The sequence below is a fragment of the Aquarana catesbeiana genome, linkage group LG03 (genome assembly GCF_042186555.1).
Source record: "Aquarana catesbeiana isolate 2022-GZ linkage group LG03, ASM4218655v1, whole genome shotgun sequence".
NCBI lineage: Eukaryota > Metazoa > Chordata > Amphibia > Anura > Ranidae > Aquarana > Aquarana catesbeiana.
Window position 1 is genome coordinate 247744899 of NC_133326.1, and position 19331 is coordinate 247764229.

Sequence of the window (19331 nt, forward strand, 5' to 3'; positions counted from 1 at the left end):
AAGGCCAAGTTGACCTTCCAGTGATTGCAGCAGAAAAATGTGAAAGTTCTGGAGTGGCCATCAATCTCCTGACCTTAATATCATCAAGCGTGCAGTTCATGCAAGAAGACCAAAGGCTTTGCATGACCTGGAGGCATTTTGCCAAGACAAATGGGCAGCAATGCCCACGAATGGGCAGCGGGGGAACCTGTCCGCTGATCCCCTCTAAGCAGGAGGATGGCTAAGAAGTTTCCGCTCTGCTTATGCAGAGCCAACATAGACACAGCTCACTCTCCTCTGGGCGGTTGGATGTAAACGGACCACCTGTCCGTTAACACCCGACTACCATCCAATCCGCCAGGCAGATGGGGAACAGATCCCCCATCTGTCTGTTTTTAGCAGACAGGATTGGATGTCGGTGGTTGTCCATTGACACCTGCTGCTCCATAGAGGAGACTGGAGGGCCCAATCGGGTCTGCCTGAAAAACTGACAGTTTGCCCATGTGAATGGGCCCTAAGAAATAAAAGAAATGTGTTTTGCCTACTTACTGAAAATGGTACATACTGCATATTACCAATTCTCCAGGGGTATGCAAACTTTTGCACACAACTGTATAACACCACGTTTAACAATCTAATCTTTGAATGTGAACATTTTTCTATATGTTTGATCCTTTCCTTGAATGATCCAACAAGATAAATTCATTATATTGTACTGAGAGAATAACCACAAAAGCAAAGATAAGCATGAGATTTGATCGGGGTATGTAGATTGTAACAAGCGTGTGACCTAATTAGAAAGACTAAGGCTGGGTTCACACATGTGGGGTGTGAATTGAAGCTCTGTTTTCACAGCTAATTGACAAAGTAGTTGTTCAGCGTTTCACTTCAGTTTTTGATCAGGTCAGGTTTACATCAGGATTTTATCCTGTTCACAACGGAATGCATCTGTAAATCAGATGCATTCCCATAGAAGATAATGTGCTTTCAATTCGCACCGCAATGCCCAGAAAACGCACACGGTTTTTGGGCAATGCGGAGTGCGAATGCAACGCACATATGTGAACCAGCCTCTTTCAAATGAATATATTTTAAAATGTCATGCGAATTGGATGCGGTGTAAGCCGCATCCAATTCGCATAGCTGTTAACCTAGCCTCAAGCTGAAATAAAGTATAAAGGGATTTTTTAGCTTTGGATAGAGTGGTGAGGGAATATTACCACTGCCATGTTTTAATTGCTGTCTGTGTTCCCCTTTAGCCATCATTCACATTCACTGTGGCTTTGAAATTGTGCGACTTAATCTGAAATGGCACAATTTCAATGCCACATGTCAGTGCAACTTGGAAGAAATCTGTGTGGCTTCATGCACAGATGTCTATGCAAGTTGCACCTGAAATTGGCAAAAGTAGTCCAAGAACTATTTTTTCAAATTGATGCGGCTCCGCCAAGTCTGCATCGCACTGATTTGAACAGTGCAATAGGGTGTGACTTACCATGCAACTTTTACCTGTCAAATCCCATGACAAGTCGCTCCAATGTGAACGAGGGCTTAGGGTGATTCTTCCTTTTGTGTCTACAGGACAGAAAATTAAAGGAAATTTCCCTAATGAGACACAGATGGCATAAAAAAACCCTGACAGTGGTTTTAACCCTCCTCTATTCTGTCCAAAACGTTTAAAAAAGTGGTGCCTTTAGGTATACTTTCAAAGCAGGCATTAAATAGTGCAGCGCAGCTGCAAGCACAAGTATTAAACAGAACCTGTTACTTTGCCTATTTGGGAAAAGCACATATTTACTTTGTTAGTTTAGATAAGACTTTAATGAATGAACTGTAAAATAAATCAAATGTGTTAACATTAATAATTGCTAATATTCATAGGTATTACTAGAAGTAATCTCAGGACTCCCGCCATTTGATGAGAAACGAGACCCGCCATTATTGGTAACTGTTATTCATTTTATTTGATCCCATTGCTCCTCTTTATTTTTTTCAGGGAAACAGTTTAATCTGTTCCTTTGTGGTCTTAGAAATAAAAAAAATACTTGATGAAAGCACTTAATGTTTATGGCAAGTTATTATAGCTTTTAGCAACTGAGATTTAAATTTCATTTTTCTGTGATGAACTCTTAGGAGCTCTCTGGTCCAATGCTAATGCAGAAGCCAGATTACAGAGTTTGCTGGCTGAGATTGTTTAATGTGTAGTAAATGACTGTAATAGAAGTGTCCGAGCTGGAATAGTTAGAAGGACACTGCTAACTGAACAACAGCAGGCATACTGTATATAGCATGTATATGACCTGCTGAACAAACTAATGCACTTTTATGTTTTAACAGATCCACCAAAAATGTGGTATAACTCAGAGATTTTGTATTATATCTACATATTCATACCTGCCTATCTTTTATGCTAAAACAGCTACCATTTTATAACTCTTGTTCCAAACCAATGTAGGTAATTCCCTTGTTCAATAAAATCCTTTTATTAAAAACACAAAATGAGCAGTATACAACCTTTTTCATATTCTAAACTGGAAGAAAGACCTCAGGAGGGTTTCATTGAACAAAATGGATGAATGCATTCTAATAGTCATTTTGGGCTATCCACAGCTTCAAAAAGTGGGATTCTGGAAAAAAACATACAGATTAGCTACAATTTACCCTGATAAAGTCTGTTGGAGATCTCCTGGTGGGAAAAGTCCATTATTGTACATTTAGAACTTTTAGGCTGGGTTCACAATAGTGCAATTCATATGACAGGAAAGTGTGGCGGCTCTCAATGGAGCCGGTTCACACATCTCTGTGGGGGATGAGGTGCGGATTGCACAGGAGTCCTGTGCATCTTTGGCTCCGTTTCAAGTCCAAAATTCAGGCCTGATTCGTCCCTGAAACAGAGAACAGGGACACATCGGACACCTGCTGTGAGCTGCGTTTGCACTAAGTGTGAACCCAGCCTCAGAGTTTTATATCATTGGTTTTTGGTCATCGCAGTTCATTCAGTTTTACCTTTGATAATGTGTATATTTTCATTGGTATCTTGAATACCTTCAGTTAAAACAAAACATTAAAAAAAAACTACACCTGTCTCACACTTCAGGGTTATTAAAAATTTCTAATTTGGTGTACCATACCACCAGCCAGGTTCTTTCACTTATTTTCTAACATGCAGTTTGTGCAAATCTTGGCTTTTATCGGGTCATCCATGTACCACAGAGGCCAGAACCTTTCCAGGTTTCCAATTTCAGCTATAATAGGAAGGCCTTTCCTTTTGCAGCTGATCAGTATAAGTTGGGCAGCTGTCTTTGGAGTGATCTGGGACAATGCTGTAAATAAACACGCAAATCAAATAAAAAAATTATATTAAAAAAACTCTTAACAATCTAAACCCAAAAACACAGATTTTATATACTGCATCATATCAGTCCTTAGATGTGGGTGCTGCATCCTTTCTTTTTTCTTCATTTTCATGTGGTGATTCTGTCAGTAACACACTTTCAGTTCTAGGATGACAAACCTCATTTACTCTACCGTATCAGGACAAGAGAAATATGATAGGACTACAGGACTCTGATATTGTCAATAACATAGGAGAGCATGGTTCTGTAGTCCTCTGATGGCTAAGAACTGTCAGCACAGGCAGAGAGCACAGAAGATTATCAGTTCATAAGATGTTTGCCAAATTAAACAGTTCTTAAACAGTTATGCACTTTAACAGATGTTACAAAATGTTTTCAATTGTGTAATTAACCACTTGCCCCAGATGGACGTACCTATACGTCCTCTTGTTTAAGCGGTTCTACCAGAGTCATGACTGCAGCAACAGTCATGACCCTGGTATCTTTATCTTTTCCTTTTTTAGCCAGCGATGTTGAATAATGTAAAAGCGATCCGAGTGGCTAATTAGCCTTCCCCCGCTTTCCCGAGATCTCCTATTCCATGGTTTGGCTAAAGAGATGAGGGAGGGACGGTTGTTCCCTGATCATCTCTATGGTCTATGAAACCAGAAGCTACAAGGATTTTGTTACTTCTGGTTTCAGTTTGTTGTTTACAAGCCGTTACTGGCTTGTAAATGCATCTGATAAAACCAAACTTGGTACCATAATTTGTCGCCATTCCACAGGCGTGCACAACTTTAAAGCATGACATGTAAGGTATCTATTTACTCGGCATAACATCATCTTTTATATTTATCAAACAATGGGGTATTATATTGTGTTTGTGTGCACTAACAGTCATTCAATTGTAATTCCCCCCCCCCCCCCCCCCAAAAATTGCATTTTTAAAAAAAACTACTGCACAAATATCATGTGACATAAAAAATTGCAACGACCAAGATTTTTTTTTCTCTAGGGCCTTTGCTTTCAGAAAATTATATACTGTTTTTGGGGTTCTAAGTAATTATCTAGTGAAAAAAAAAATCCTGATGTTTACATGTATAAAGAAGTGTCAGAATATGCATAACTGACAAAAAGAAACCAAATAAGACAAGACTATTGTTAGGGTTCACATACCCTAGTATCCTAATCATACAATGCAAGGCACAGGCAAAGTATTCATAGACCCTCGGTTATAGGCCTGTACCTTCAGGTGGTTGGACACTGGCAGAGCTGTCATGAAAATGCCCCCTGGGTACCTCCTCTATAACACTTAATGAGTCCTCAGTTTTTTGCTAGTATCCTAAGGTAATGGGCCTCTTCTCCTTTGCAGATAAATCACTTTTAGCTTAACTACTTGACCTCTGGAAGGTTTTAACAAAAAACACAAAACCTCTGCGCTTAGGACAGAAAGAGGGGGACAAGATATGGAAACAAGAGGGAGGAGGAAAAAGACCAAGGGGGTGGGGAGGGGGGAGGGGAAGGGGGTTAGTAATAGGAGGTGCAGGGGGTAAAGAACCCCAAAGAGAGAAAAAGGGGGAAAAGGAAAAGAAAATAAGAAAGAAAGGTATGCTGCCACCTTTAGTTAAGCCCTCAAAGAGGACTAACATATATATGAAATTTTAAATAGAGGTATGGCGCTTCCTTATAAAGTGTGTACTTGATAATAATGTGATCGATATGAACTATACCATACACAAACAGTGATAAATAATCATATAAGTGCCCCCATAACTGGTAAAATATATGTGATACGAAACGTGAAGAAGACCCTAATTAGGTACCATATACCTATAAGCCCAGGTAATTTCCAAAAAGTACCACTAGGTGTGGCTGCTGATACACTATGCAGCTAATATGATGATTCCAACATATATATATGCAAAAAATATAAAAATTAGTATAATATACCAGTGCAATCAAATCCAAAAAATTATTATTATGTACCCAAATGATCTGCAAAATGTATAATAGCTTATATGGATAGAAAAAATGTTCTGTCACAAGTACTGCATCCCAAACTGCAAATAGCAGAAAATTATATGTATATAAATATGCAAAAAAGTTGTATACCAGTGCAATCAAATCCAAAAAATATGTATCCAAATGATCTACACAATGTGTCTCAACATATTGAATAAAGAAAAAATAATAAAAAATATTAAAAAACACAAAAAACTGTCACACGTGATACGTCCCAGATTGCAATTAGCAGATGAGAAAAAAAAAAAAAAAAAAAAGTTCCAAGAGTTTGGTGACTGTGGTGCCCTTATAGATGAAAAATCCGTGACTTCTGTGCTCCCCCTTTTGGCTCCCCACTCACCGACTCCCACTGCCCCTGCAGGGGTAACAGACACTTCAGGATCCCAATCCCGTCCTCTTGGCCGATATCCCGTGGTCACTGAGATAGGATGTCCTCTCTCCCAGGCGTTTCCAAATAGCCTCTTTGTACCACCTCCTTATACCACGTCCAAGACAGGGATCCCCAAAGAAATCAATCACATTGTGTTTGAGCAATTTCTCCTGAGCTTATAGTTCTCCGACGTCTCCCCCACCGGGTCCCGACAAGAGTCCCCGGCCGTCCACCACGTCAACAGGGGAAAAGGGGGGGTTAACTAAGTAAAAGGCTTTTAGTTCCTACTGTTTCATTAGACTGATCAACTGACTTATACTCTGAAGACAGGTCTCGCTCGCTTGCCCCTACGCTCCTCCCCAGTTTTGGGAAATATCCACTTGGTGTGACTCCTTGTAAGACACGCATGGACGATTAACCCCCCCTTTTCCCCTGTTGACGTGGTGGACGGCCGGGGACTCTTGTCGGGACCCGGTGGGGGAGACGTCGGAGAACTATAAGCTCAGGAGAAATTGCTCAAACACAATGTGATTGATTTCTTTGGGGATCCCTGTCTTGGACGTGGTATAAGGAGGTGGTACAAAGAGGCTATTTGGAAACGCCTGGGAGAGAGGACATCCTATCTCAGTGACCACGGGATATCGGCCAAGAGGACGGGATTGGGATCCTGAAGTGTCTGTTACCCCTGCAGGGGCAGTGGGAGTCGGTGAGTGGGGAGCCAAAAGGGGGAGCACAGAAGTCACGGATTTTTCATCTATAAGGGCACCACAGTCACCAAACTCTTGGAACTTTTTTTTTTTTTTTTTTTTTTTTTTTTTTTTCTCATCTGCTAATTGCAATCTGGGACGTATCACGTGTGACAGTTTTTTGTGTTTTTTAATATTTTTTTATTATTTTTTCTTTATTCAATATGTTGAGACACATTGTGTAGATCATTTGGATACATATTTTTTGGATTTGATTGCACTGGTATACAACTTTTTTGCATATTTATATACATATAATTTTCTGCTATTTGCAGTTTGGGATGCAGTACTTGTGACAGAACATTTTTTCTATCCATATAAGCTATTATACATTTTGCAGATCATTTGGGTACATAATAATAATTTTTTGGATTTGATTGCACTGGTATATTATACTAATTTTTATATTTTTTGCATATATATATGTTGGAATCATCATATTAGCTGCATAGTGTATCAGCAGCCACACCTAGTGGTACTTTTTGGAAATTACCTGGGCTTATAGGTATATGGTACCTAATTAGGGTCTTCTTCACGTTTCGTATCACATATATTTTACCAGTTATGGGGGCACTTATATGATTATTTATCACTGTTTGTGTATGGTATAGTTCATATCGGTCACATTATTATCAAGTACACACTTTATAAGGAAGCGCCATACCTCTATTTAAAATTTCATCTGGAAGGTTTTACCCCCTTCATGAACAGGGTATTGTTTGTTGTTCATCACTGTGCTAATTAAATTGGCAATTGCTCGGTCAACAGGTACCCAAATTAAATTTGTAATACTTTTTTCACCAACATTGAGCTTTATTTTGGTGGTATTTATTTACCACTGAGTTTTTTTCTTGTTTTTTTTTTCCCTATATAAATGAAAAAATACAGAAAATTAAAAAAATTTTTTTTTTGTAGTTTCTGGTAGATAAAATATATTCTGCTATATTTGGTAAAAATAACTCAAATCAGTGTATATTATTTAGTCTGTTTGAAAGTTAGTCTACAAACGAGTGTGTATGTGTGTGTGTGTATATGTGTGTGTATATATATAGATATAGATATAGATATAGATATATAGAGATATAGATATAGAGATATAGAGATATAGAGATATAGAGATATAGAGATATAGAGATATAGAGATATAGAGATATATATATAGATATAGAGATATATATATAGATATAGAGATATATATATATATAGATATAGAGATATATATATATATAGATATAGAGATATATATATATATATATATAGATATAGAGATATATATATATATATATATATATATATATATATATATATATATAGATATAGAGATATATATATATATATATATATATATATATATATATATATATATATATATATATATATATATATATATATATATATATATATATATATATATATAGATATAGAGATATAGAGATATAGAGATATAGAGATATAGAGAGATATAGAGAGATATAGATAGATATAGATAGATAGATAGATAGATAGATAGATAGATAGATAGATAGATAGATAGATAGATAGATAGATAGATAGATAGATAGATAGATAGATAGATAGATAGATAGATAGATAGATATAGAGATATATATAGAGATATAGAGATATATATATATAGATATATAGATATATAGATATATATATAGAGAGATATATAGATATATATATAGAGAGATATATAGATATATAGATATATATATAGAGAGATATATATATAGATATATATATCTATATATATATATATATAAAAAAATAATACTGTATTTTTGAAACGTGATCAGTCCTGATGTACTAAATGCTTATCCCATTCTTGAGGCCCTAAAATGCCAGGACATAACAAATCCCCCCAAAATGACCCCTTTTTGGAAAGTAGTGTAGCGCTGGTAGATTTGCGATCTACCATATGTTAGGTAAATTTAGTAACTTGTTCGTTAGGAAAGTTTAGGTTTGCCTCTGTTCCAGCTTGGCTGACGTTGTGTGTTTCCAGGCTGACCGGTGGGTGTCGCTGTTATCACTGGTCAGTGTTGGAAAGGCAACATGTCGAAGCGTATGGATGCTCTTCTGTCCCGGAGACAACTCGGTGGAGGTGGTCCTCCGAGTTGCATTCTGGGGGAGGGTATTTATGGGACAGACGCCATATTGTGGGGTTCGTTTTACAGCCACCTGCTGGCCCTCCTGACCGACAGTTATGCGTTAGAGAGCAATCTCATGGTCCTCTGTTCCGGGGGCCCAGAAGCTTGTCTGGGGCCTTCCACAGCAGCGGAGGAATGGTCCTGAGCTGTCTATCCAGAGTGAAGAAGCTGGACAACCGAGGAGATCCCAGGGGAGGACCCGTCATGGAAGGATCACGCAGCGTGCTGGTCTGGAGAGGGGCCTGGTGACTCAGTTGGAAGACGTATCCTAAAGTAACTATACAGCATAGTGTTGCCGGGTTGGCTTAAAGGTTCAAGCACTGTGACTGACGTTCATTGCAGAAAGACCAATACATCCTGTGGCAGAGGATCGTACAGGTTTATCCCAAACAAGTCTGTGGCAGAGACTTTTGTTCATGCTACGTACTGTTTGCTAGGCAAGTGAGAGAGGCCTATTCAGGCGAGCAAAGAGTGTGTCCCACGAGGGGAGCGCATTCTATTGTAATATCCAAATTCTACCAGGACATTTGTCAAGAATCTTACAAGAAGATATTTGAGTTTCTTCTGCAGTTTCCCTTCTGCCTCTTTCCTGCTACTTCCTTAGTAAATTGTTTAATAAAGCATTGAAAACGTACTCAAGTGTTGGTGCGTGTATCGTCCAGAGGTAAACTCAACGGAACCCTAGACCCAGTGCCGGTAAAACAGAGGGAAGGAGAGTGAAGGTAACAAGCCCGCTTAAACCAGCAGCTCCATCTAGAGTTATTGCTGCATAGGCAGTCTAAGGTATTTAGTAAGAGGTATGGCGAGTTTTTTGAAGTTGTCATTTTTTGACACAATTTTTTAGAAAATGAAGAAATTAACCACTTCAACCCTGGAAAATTTGGCTGCTCAATGACCAGGCCATTTTTTGAGAAACGGCACTGTGTTGCTTTTACTGACAATTGCGTGGTCATGCGACGCTGTACCCAAACAAAATTGACGTCTTTTTTTCCCCACAAATAGAGCTTTCTTTTGGTGTTGTTTGATCACCTCTGCGGTTTTTATTTTTTGTGCTATAAACAAAAGAAGAGCAACAATTTTGAAAAAAAAACACTCTTACTTTTTGCTATAATAAATATCCCACATTTAAAAAAAAAAAAAAAAAAAAAATTCTCAGTTTTGGCCGATATGTATTCTGCATACTTTTGGTTAAAAAAATCACAATAAGCGTATATTGATTGGTTTGCGCAAAAGTTGGCATTTTTAGTATTAGTAAAAAAAAAATTAACAATGGCGGCGATCTGCGATTTTTATCAGGACTGCGATATTGCGGTGGACAAATTGGACACTTTTGACACATTTTTGGGACCATTGACAATTATACAGCGATCAGTGCTATAAAAATACCCTGATTACTGTATAAATGTCACTGGCAGGGAAGGGGTTAAGACTAGGGGGCAATCAAGGGGTTAACTGTGTTCCCTAGGTGTGTTCTAACTGTAGGGGGGGGGGGTGGGACTGTCTAGGAGGAGAGAGAGATCGGTGTTCATACTTAGTATGAACACACGATCTCTCGCGCTCTTTTCCCCTGAAAGAACTGGGATTTGTCACGAGTGTTCGAGGGTGCCTGGCGGTCATCGCACCCGCTGGAAACTCGCATCTGCCTCGGGCACACGCTGCGGGCTCGCCCTTAGTGGCCAAAATGCGAAACGATGTTACCTTAGTAAAACTGCGGCAGTGCCGTCCTATGGTGTGGCGGTGATTAGGAATTTTTTTTAACTTTTTTTTTTTATTTTTTTTTTTTTTAACCTACTGTCATCAGAGTAGTTCAGCGTCACCATAGTGACACTGTACTATTCTGGGGGTTGATCGGGGATTGTTTCGTTTTTTTACACTGGTTTCTTGTTACAGTGATGATCACTCTAACCGCAATCATTTGGACGGTTATAAATGGCTTTTATTCATGACCCATTGTTTACTGTTGTGATTCTGTGATTTGCCGACAGTTATCACACGGTGCAGGTTGCTGTGATTGGCCCATGTATCATGTGATCACTGGTTACCCATCACAGATCACACACAGTAGTAAACAATAATGTCCTAAATGCATTCCATGCATGACTGTTGTTTACTAGGTAATCATGTGGTATGTGGGCCGATCACAACGGCCCAATATCAGGCAATGCAATCCGCTGTGTGCACTGGACTCCGTCACTGTGTGCATAAGCACTGCAATGTACTGGAGATCCATGGGGAAGTCACCAGCTAGCAGTAAAATTACTGTTGGCCGGTCAGCAAATGTTTTAACTCATTTATTATTTTATTGTCTTCAGATACTTCAACTCTCCCATTGTCTCCTTCACTGCATTATAAAAATAGAAGCAGTGCATCAAGATTGGCGCAAACTTGGGAGATGTACCTGGACCCCATGCTGTGGGGCCAGCCTGTAGTGTTGCTTCGGGCACTGGATCCTGCATAGGCACTCACTTTGACACTTACTGCAACATGATGTAGTCAGCCAAAAGGTGCTATACAGGTCCAGGGCTGTGGCCCATCTTTATGAAACCCAGACCCTGAATCCCCTTATTGGGGGTATGCCCAACGTGACGAGCAAAGCCTGGACTTAATGTGCAGTGTTGTGGACAGATAAGACAGGGTCATCCTGTATCTCTGACTAGTACTGTAAAAGTCAGAGGTATGTTTGGACTGTTTCCTCCCACCCTTTCGCCTCGAGGATTCGTTACAGGATTAAATACACCCAGATGGCTACATACTCCTTCTGGACATGCTTATCTGATATTCCGCAACCTACTCTACAAGTATCCCACAGATGAATACTCTTATCCGTAGCTATAGTGGAAACCAAGTGAAAAGGAGCAATGGCTAAACTCAGACAAACATTTACTCTGCTTAAGACCTACACAAAACTCAGAGCCTTTGCATCCAATTCTTGCTCTATCTCAGCCATGAAACAAGCGACGTATCTGACAAAAGCAGAATTTTCTGCATCTATGTCTCACTTCCTTGGACAATTAATGGTCTTAACACATCTTTGTCCAGGGTTACAAAACACCACATCCCTTTTCCAGCTCCTCAGTCTCTAGGCAGATCCTCCTATGTCTGCCTTAGACCAGACAGATGCAGAAGTGTTGTAGAAAGGATATATAAACAATGTTAGAGGAAGTTTAAATAATTATTTTCCCACACATTCTCGTACACCTGAAATGAGAGCTTCACAGACCTTCTTTTTTTTTTTTTTTTTTTCTTTTGCTGTGCAAAAGCCTCAGCATTGTAGTTCCTGTTTCTCCTCCATCTTGCCAGACCCATGTGGGCACAAAGAGACCTGCAAAAAACTGTTAAGACATTCCTCCTTCATGAACAAATAGAATGAGCTATCTATGGTGATTGGATCACTCCAGAAAAGTATTTTCCTGATGCCAAACATGGCAGCACACATATGATATAGTTCTGCCCCTATATCCACCCACATATCCACCCACAGGACCTGTTTAGCTCTACAAAAGTCTGACTGAGAGCTACCTCCCATTCTCCTTTGTCCTCAAAAGATCATTTGGGATAAAGCTCTTATTTGCCGACTATGTCGGAGTCCGTCTGGGTTCAAGCCTCTGTCCGCATGCAGTCCCACATCTTAGGCTGCTAAACGCACCAACGGGGGGGGGGGCCTGGGTTAGCCCAGATTTCTTTTACTTAAATTTGTTATTCTTTGCCAAAAAAAGGGGGGGTATATATGTATTTTTTTTCTCTTTCGCTTCCCTTATTTCTCTCTGTTGCCATGCAGTCCCCTCTTGCACCTTTCGGTTCTTCCTCCAGCATGAGCCTAACGCCACATAACCAAGACCACCACAATACCAGGGAAGGGCCAACTTTCGGTAAGTAGGAAGATGCCTAATACCACCATTCATTAAGGCAGAAAAAGCTGCACTGGAATGGGAAGATCCGGAACCTCCTCCAAAGAAGGAAAAAACCTATTACACACCATATAATCTGATTTTAAATTGTGTGGCAATCGCTGCACAACATGCATTAGGTGCCTCTATCCTTTCAGGGCACCCCAAATGCGATGCAATTCTGCTGTGATTGTCACATGGGAGAACGGGCCTTTAAAAACATTGTGCAAAACTGGTCGCCCCTAAATAAGAGCAGGGGCTTCTTTTTGCACACGTAGGGCAGCCAAGTGGATGGGCCGCTCCCATGTGAGTTGCAACATTGCCTACAAATCGCTGTTTGAAAATCGCATAGCAGGAACACTTGTCCCCTCTACGTGATAATATCAAATGCCTCTGAAAAGTGACCTAAGCACAGATCGCTTTTCAGTGCAATAGCAGAGCCTGCTGCAAGTGTGAACAAGCCTTTGGGTTCCATAGGAGGAACCTAAAGAAACAGGAAGCTACCTTTCCTTATAACAGAAATAAAAGGCCTGTTTCAGGAGGAATGTGAAAAGGGGGAGAGAAAATGGGTTGCAGAAGTTGTATCCATTAACGGAGGAGGATGCGACTCCTTTATCTAACCCACCAAAGGTCACCAGACTGGCCAAAAATGTGACACTTCCGATGGAAGACTCTTCCTCCTTTCACGATATCCTTGATTGACACATTGACATGGACTTGCCTCACGGCAGGTGGTGCTTGTAAACCCGCCATTGCTTTAACATCTGTAGCAAGTGCTATTCGAGTGTGGGCACAGAACTTGGAGTATGCGATTAAAAATCAGTTGCCAAAAGAAAAAAATCATCAAGCCTCTTGATGAGATAAAACTCTCGGTGGACTTAACAGGTGAGGCAGCTATAGACATCAGTCCTCCAGAGCTATGCTCAGCTCAGTCACAGCCAAAAGAGCGCTGTGGCTAAAACCCTGGGTGGCTAACCCATCTTCAAAGCAGAATTGCTGTAAACTGCCTTTTGATGGGACGGCGCTGTTTGGCCAAAAAAATGGAAACTGCCATTTCCAGGGTTACAGGAGAAAAATCAGGTCTTCTGCCCCAAGATCGAAGGTCCAGAGGGGGCAACCATCCAGAGTAGCGCCAAACAGGTACTGGGATTTTGAAGGCTTTTGCCCATCCAAGGACTTCAGAAGGCATTGGAGGGGTACACAGTCAACCTTCGTAAGATCAAGCTAAGACTCCTGCAGTTCCCCAAGATACCCAGAAGCCCTTTTAATGCCAGGCCTGCCCTGATGGCAGTTGGAGCCAGGTGGCTCAGAGTGACCCAGTTCCAGCAAGACCACTGCCAAAAACCGTCGGATTCAGTCCACAGTCATGCAAGGCCATTATTGGCTGTTCAAACGGCAGCCTCCAGAACTACCTCAAGAGGCTGAATCAATTTATCCGAATCAATTTATCCGGATCAACTCAAGATGGAGTCTCTCCATACCATAATCCAGGTTTTTCAACCAGGAGCCTGGAGGATTTCAGTGGACTTGCAATATGCCTACCACCATGTCCCGATCCTTCAGTCATACCAGCAGTTCCTCAGATTTGCGTTGAGGGACAGGCATTACCAGAGCCAGCTGGAGCCTACACAGAATATGGTCTACCTAGGGGCCCAATTCAATATTCAGGCGGCCACAGCTTCTTTGTCACCTCCAGAAACTCCCCAAAATCAGGGAGAAGTTCCAACAGGCATTGGCTGCACCAGTGATGTCAGCATCCCAGTGCATGAGTCCTCTTGGGACGATGGCTTCATGTTATTCCGATGATCCCCTGGGCTCACTGGAAACTCAGTTTTCCAACAAGGCTTCCTGATGCAGTGGAAGAGTTTGTCTAGTCCAGCTAATCAGGATCACCAGCCGGAGGCACCAGAGTCTCTGGTGGTAGACGAAACAAACGCTAAATGGCATTGTCCATTAGGGCCGCAGTCATGGATCATTGTTACCACAGATGCCAGCGCAACAGGGTGGGGCGCCACCTGCAAACAACTCAAGATCCAGGGCAGACGGGAATTTCCCACTCAGGGCCTAGTTTCCAGTATTCTGGAACTTCAAGCAGCATTCATGGCGTTGGCCACCTTGCTGCCTCACATACAGGGTCACCCAGTCCTGCTCCATCTGAACAACACGGCAGCAGTGTCCTACATACAGCAACAAGGCAGGACACACCTCAAGTCCCTCTTAAAAGAGGTGGAACCAATCATGACATTGGCACAACACTATCTCCCAGATTTGATGGCCATATATCTTCCAGGCTGTCAGAACTTGGAAGCAGATTGCCTATCCAGACAATTCATGGACTCCAACGAATGGGCCCTTCACCCTGAAGTGTTCAAACAGATCATCCACGAGTAGGGGTGTCCGCAAGATGGATATTTTTGCCTCATCAACCATCTGCAAGGTGAGCCGGTTCCTCTCGCGCTACCCTTATCCCTTAGCGGAGAGGATGGATGCCTTCACCCATCCTTGGGTTGGGCAACTGGCCTATGCCTTCCCTCCAATTTCTTTAATCCTGAAATTCCTGAGGAGATTGAAAGAATTTGACAGTCATCACAGTATTTCCTTACTGGTTTCTCTGGCAATGGATCTTAGCGTGTGCACACTGGTTACTCTGCCGGTGACTCCTCATCTCCTGTCTGAAGGAAATACCCTACATCCGCAACCATTACGACTGGCCTTAGCAGCCTGGAGATTGTACCTACTCTCTGCTCCCAGAGTATTCACAAAGGACCTAGCACTTCTTTTTGACCTCATCAGAACTCAGGGCATCCAGGTCACAGGTTATCTAGATGACCTTCTCCTGAAAGACTCATCTTCCTTGTAGCTATTTGTAAAAATCCACAGGACAACTTAGATGCTCCAGGCCTTTGGTTGGGTGATACATTTCCAAAAATCTGCTTTTCCAACTTTCTCTGCACCTGGAATACTTGGGTCTGGTCCTGGACACATCCAAAGCATTGATTTTTCTTCAGAAAAAAAAAAATCTCTCACAGCCCACACTTAGAGATCCTAAAGACATCCCACAATAAGAACCTCCAGGAGAGTTCTAGGCCTAATGGTAACTCCCTCTGAGGTTGAACGAATTGCCCTATTTCATTCGAGACCTTTCCAACACAACATCTTATTGACCTGGAACAAGCATACTCCTTCTCTCAACCTACCCATGCTCCTGTTCAGCCAAGCAAAGAATGTCCTAACTTGGTGGATCTCCAGCCCAACCTTAACAGTAGGGAAATCTTTTCTTCCCTACCACTGGAAAATTTAACAGATGCCAGGTTTTAAGGCTTGGTAGGAGTTTTCCAGTTCCTCACAGTGCAAGGAACAAGATCACCCTTTGAAGCCAGCTCACCATTAACCCCTGGGAGCTCAGAGCATTACAGATGGTTCTGCAACACTTCATCCTAGGGTTGTCACCTTTTCTTCAAGTCAAACCCAAACACTTTAGTGGCACAGCAATTTTTTCTTTTGTAGTATCCAAAACAAATGAAAAACAAAATGTAGTACAAATAGAGGTGAAAACTATAACCTTTTTAAAAATTGTGCTGCACCAAAACACATGGTATTTTTTTTTTACCATACGTTTTCCTGCAGGTGAATGAGCAAGGTGTGTGATTGTGCCATTAAGACTTAATTGACACCACTCTACACCTGCAATGCAAAAATGGCTACCTAGAGCAGCAGTAATAAATTAAAATTTAAGGAGGTCAATTGTTCTCTAATATAACATAAAAGTAGGCTAATCACATCCATAATTCAAGTAAAGAGTCAGAGTCCCCCCTTACATCAGGTGCCTCCATCAGAGTCCCTCTGCATATCACAGTCCCATTACATCAGGTGCACGCATCAGAGTTGTCACCCCCTTCCTTTCCCCCTGTACTCACAGATCATAAACTGCAAACAAGGCAGCTCCTTCTTCCTCTCTCCAGTCTCCAGATTGTCTGAGACTGAGCTGTGCCAGCTCTCTATCACCCCTTGCAGGCTGAAGGAAGGAGAATACCCAATTCTCTCTCCACATGATTTCAAACCCGGACTGTCGGGGTGAATCCCGGACAGGTGGCAACCCTATTTGACCTCTCCTTCTGCAAGGATACCCAATCAGGGTGCCATCAGACAGTGCTATGGCTTTGGCCTACATCGACCATCAAGGGGCACCAGTAGTCCTGCAGCCTTGAGGGAAGCAAGCCAGATAATCTCATGGATGGAGAAAGACTGTGCAGTGATCTGAGGTCCATATCCCAGGAGTGGACAACTGGAAAGCTGACAACCTCAGCAACTATCACCTGCATCAAGGGGAAGGGATTTGCCCAGACATGTTCAATCTGATATGTCAGAAATAGGGAACTCCAGTGTAGACATCTTATGCCGCGTACACACGAGCGGACTTTCTATCCTACTTGGTCCGGCACACTTTCCGACGGACTTTGTCCGCCAGGTGCGCCGGACTTTAAAACGGACGGACTTGCCCACACACGCCGGGACTTTCCGGCGGGCTAAGTCCGCCCGTCTTTCCGACGGACTTTCGCCGGAGTTCCGGCGGACTTTCAGAATGAACGGACTTGCCCACACACGGACAAGTCCGTTCATTTTGAACGTGACTCAGGTGCGACGGGACTAGAGAAGGATGTCAATCTTGCCGCTTTTATCGGCGAGATTGACACCTTGCTAGCCCCGTCGCGGGGCATACCAGGCCCTTAGGTCTGGTATGGATTATAAAGGGGAACCCCGCTACGCCGAAAAAACGGCGTGGGGTCCCCCTAAAATCCATACCAGACCCCGATCCGAGCACGCAGCCTGGCCGGTCAGGAAAGGGGGTGGGGACGAGCGAGCGCCCCCCCCCTCCTGAACCGTACCAGGCCGCATGCCCTCAACATGGGGGGTGGGTGCTTTGGGGGAGGGGGGCGCCCTGCGCCCCCCCCCCAAAGCACCTTGTCCCCATGTTGATGAGGACAAGGGCCTCTTCCCGACAACCCTGGCCGTTGGTTGTCGGGGTCTGCGGGCGGGGGCTTATCGGAATCTGGGAGCCCCCTTTAATAAGGGGGCCCCCAGATCCCGGCCCCCCACCCTATGTAAATGAGTATGGGGTACATGGTACCCCTACCCATTTACCTAGGAAAAAAGTGTAAGTAATAAAACACACTACACAGGTTTTTAAAATATTTTATTAAACAGCTCCGGGGGGGGGATCTTCCTCCGGCTTCGGGGGTCTTCTTCCGGCTTCGGGGGTCCCTCCGCTTCATCTTCTCCCGGCGTCCGGTTGGTTCTTCTCCGCTCTCCGGCCTCTTCTCCCGGTGTCGCAGGTCTTCGGCCGGCCCCTCCGCTCTCTTCATGTAGCTCTATTGCGAGCGGAGGTCCGGACTTCTGGGCTTCTTGGCTTCTTGGCTTCTCTTCTCTTCTCTTCTCTTCCCCCAGATGTTGACACGACGCTCTCTCCGGCTGGACTGGTCTCTGAGGGCTGCGTTGTGACTTATATAGGCGGAGACCCCGCCCCCATATGATGTCACAGTCCTTGGGCATGCTGGGACTGTGACGTTTTAGGGGGCGTGGTCGACCACGCCCCCTAAAACGTCACAGTCCCAGCATGCCCAAGGACTGTGACATCATATGGGGGCGGGGTCTCCGCCTATATAAGTCACAACGCAGCCCTCAGAGACCAGTCCAGCCGGAGAGAGCGTCGTGTCAACATCTGGGGGAAGAGAAGAGAAGAGAAGCCAAGAAGCCCAGAAGTCCGGACCTCCGCTCGCAATAGAGCTACATGAAGAGAGCGGAGGGGCCGGCCGAAGACCTGCGACACCGGGAGAAGAGGCCGGAGAGCGGAGAAGAACCAACCGGACGCCGGGAGAAGATGAAGCGGAGGGACCCCCGAAGCCGGAAGAAGACCCCCGAAGCCGGAGGAAGATCCCCCCCCGGAGCTGTTTAATAAAATATTTTAAAAACCTGTGTAGTGTGTTTTATTACTTACACTTTTTTCCTAGGTAAATGGGTAGGGGTACCATGTACCCCATACTCATTTACATAGGGTGGGGGGCCGGGATCTGGGGGCCCCCTTATTAAAGGGGGCTCCCAGATTCCGATAAGCCCCCGCCCGCAGACCCCGACAACCAACGGCCAGGGTTGTCGGGAAGAGGCCCTTGTCCTCATCAACATGGGGACAAGGTGCTTTGGGGGGGGGGGCGCAGGGCGCCCCCCTCCCCCAAAGCACCCACCCCCCATGTTGAGGGCATGCGGCCTGGTACGGTTCAGGAGGGGGGGGGGCGCTCGCTCGTCCCCACCCCCTTTCCTGACCGGCCAGGCTGCGTGCTCGGATCGGGGTCTGGTATGGATTTTAGGGGGACCCCATGCCGTTTTTTCGGCGTAGCGGGGTTCCCCTTTATAATCCATACCAGACCTAAGGGCCTGGTATGCCCCGCGCTCGCCGCAATAGGAAGATTTGTTTTTCCTATTGCAGCGAGCGCGAGATGCAATACCATCCCCTCGTGTCGTATTTGGTCTGTCGGACCAGCCTACACACGAGCGGGCTTTCCGTCGGACCAGCACACACACGAGCGGACTTTCCGCCCGAAACTGAGTCCGACGGAAAGATTTCAAACATGTTTAAAATCTAGGTCCGGCGGGCTTTTGGGAAGAAGTCCGCCAGAAAAGTCCGCCGCCGCCCACACACGGGCGGATTGTCCGGCACACTCTGGTCCGCCGGACCAAGTATGCCGGAAAGTCCGACCGTGTGTACGCGGCATTAGCCTCCAGATTGAACAACAAACTACCTCTGACTGTGGCCAGGACCAAGGAACCTGTAGCTCTGGCTGCTCTGA

General features: G+C 43.7%; 1 protein-coding gene across 1 annotated transcript in view; it reads left to right on the forward strand.

Moving 5' to 3' along the window:
• The window catches only part of IRAK4 (interleukin 1 receptor associated kinase 4), a 76459-nt gene that overhangs the window by 46854 nt on the left and 10274 nt on the right, over nucleotides 1-19331 (forward strand). The window contains exon 10 of the mRNA XM_073619946.1: nucleotides 1861-1923. Coding sequence (XP_073476047.1) covers nucleotides 1861-1923 — 63 coding nt within the window. The remainder of the gene's footprint in view (nucleotides 1-1860; nucleotides 1924-19331) is intronic.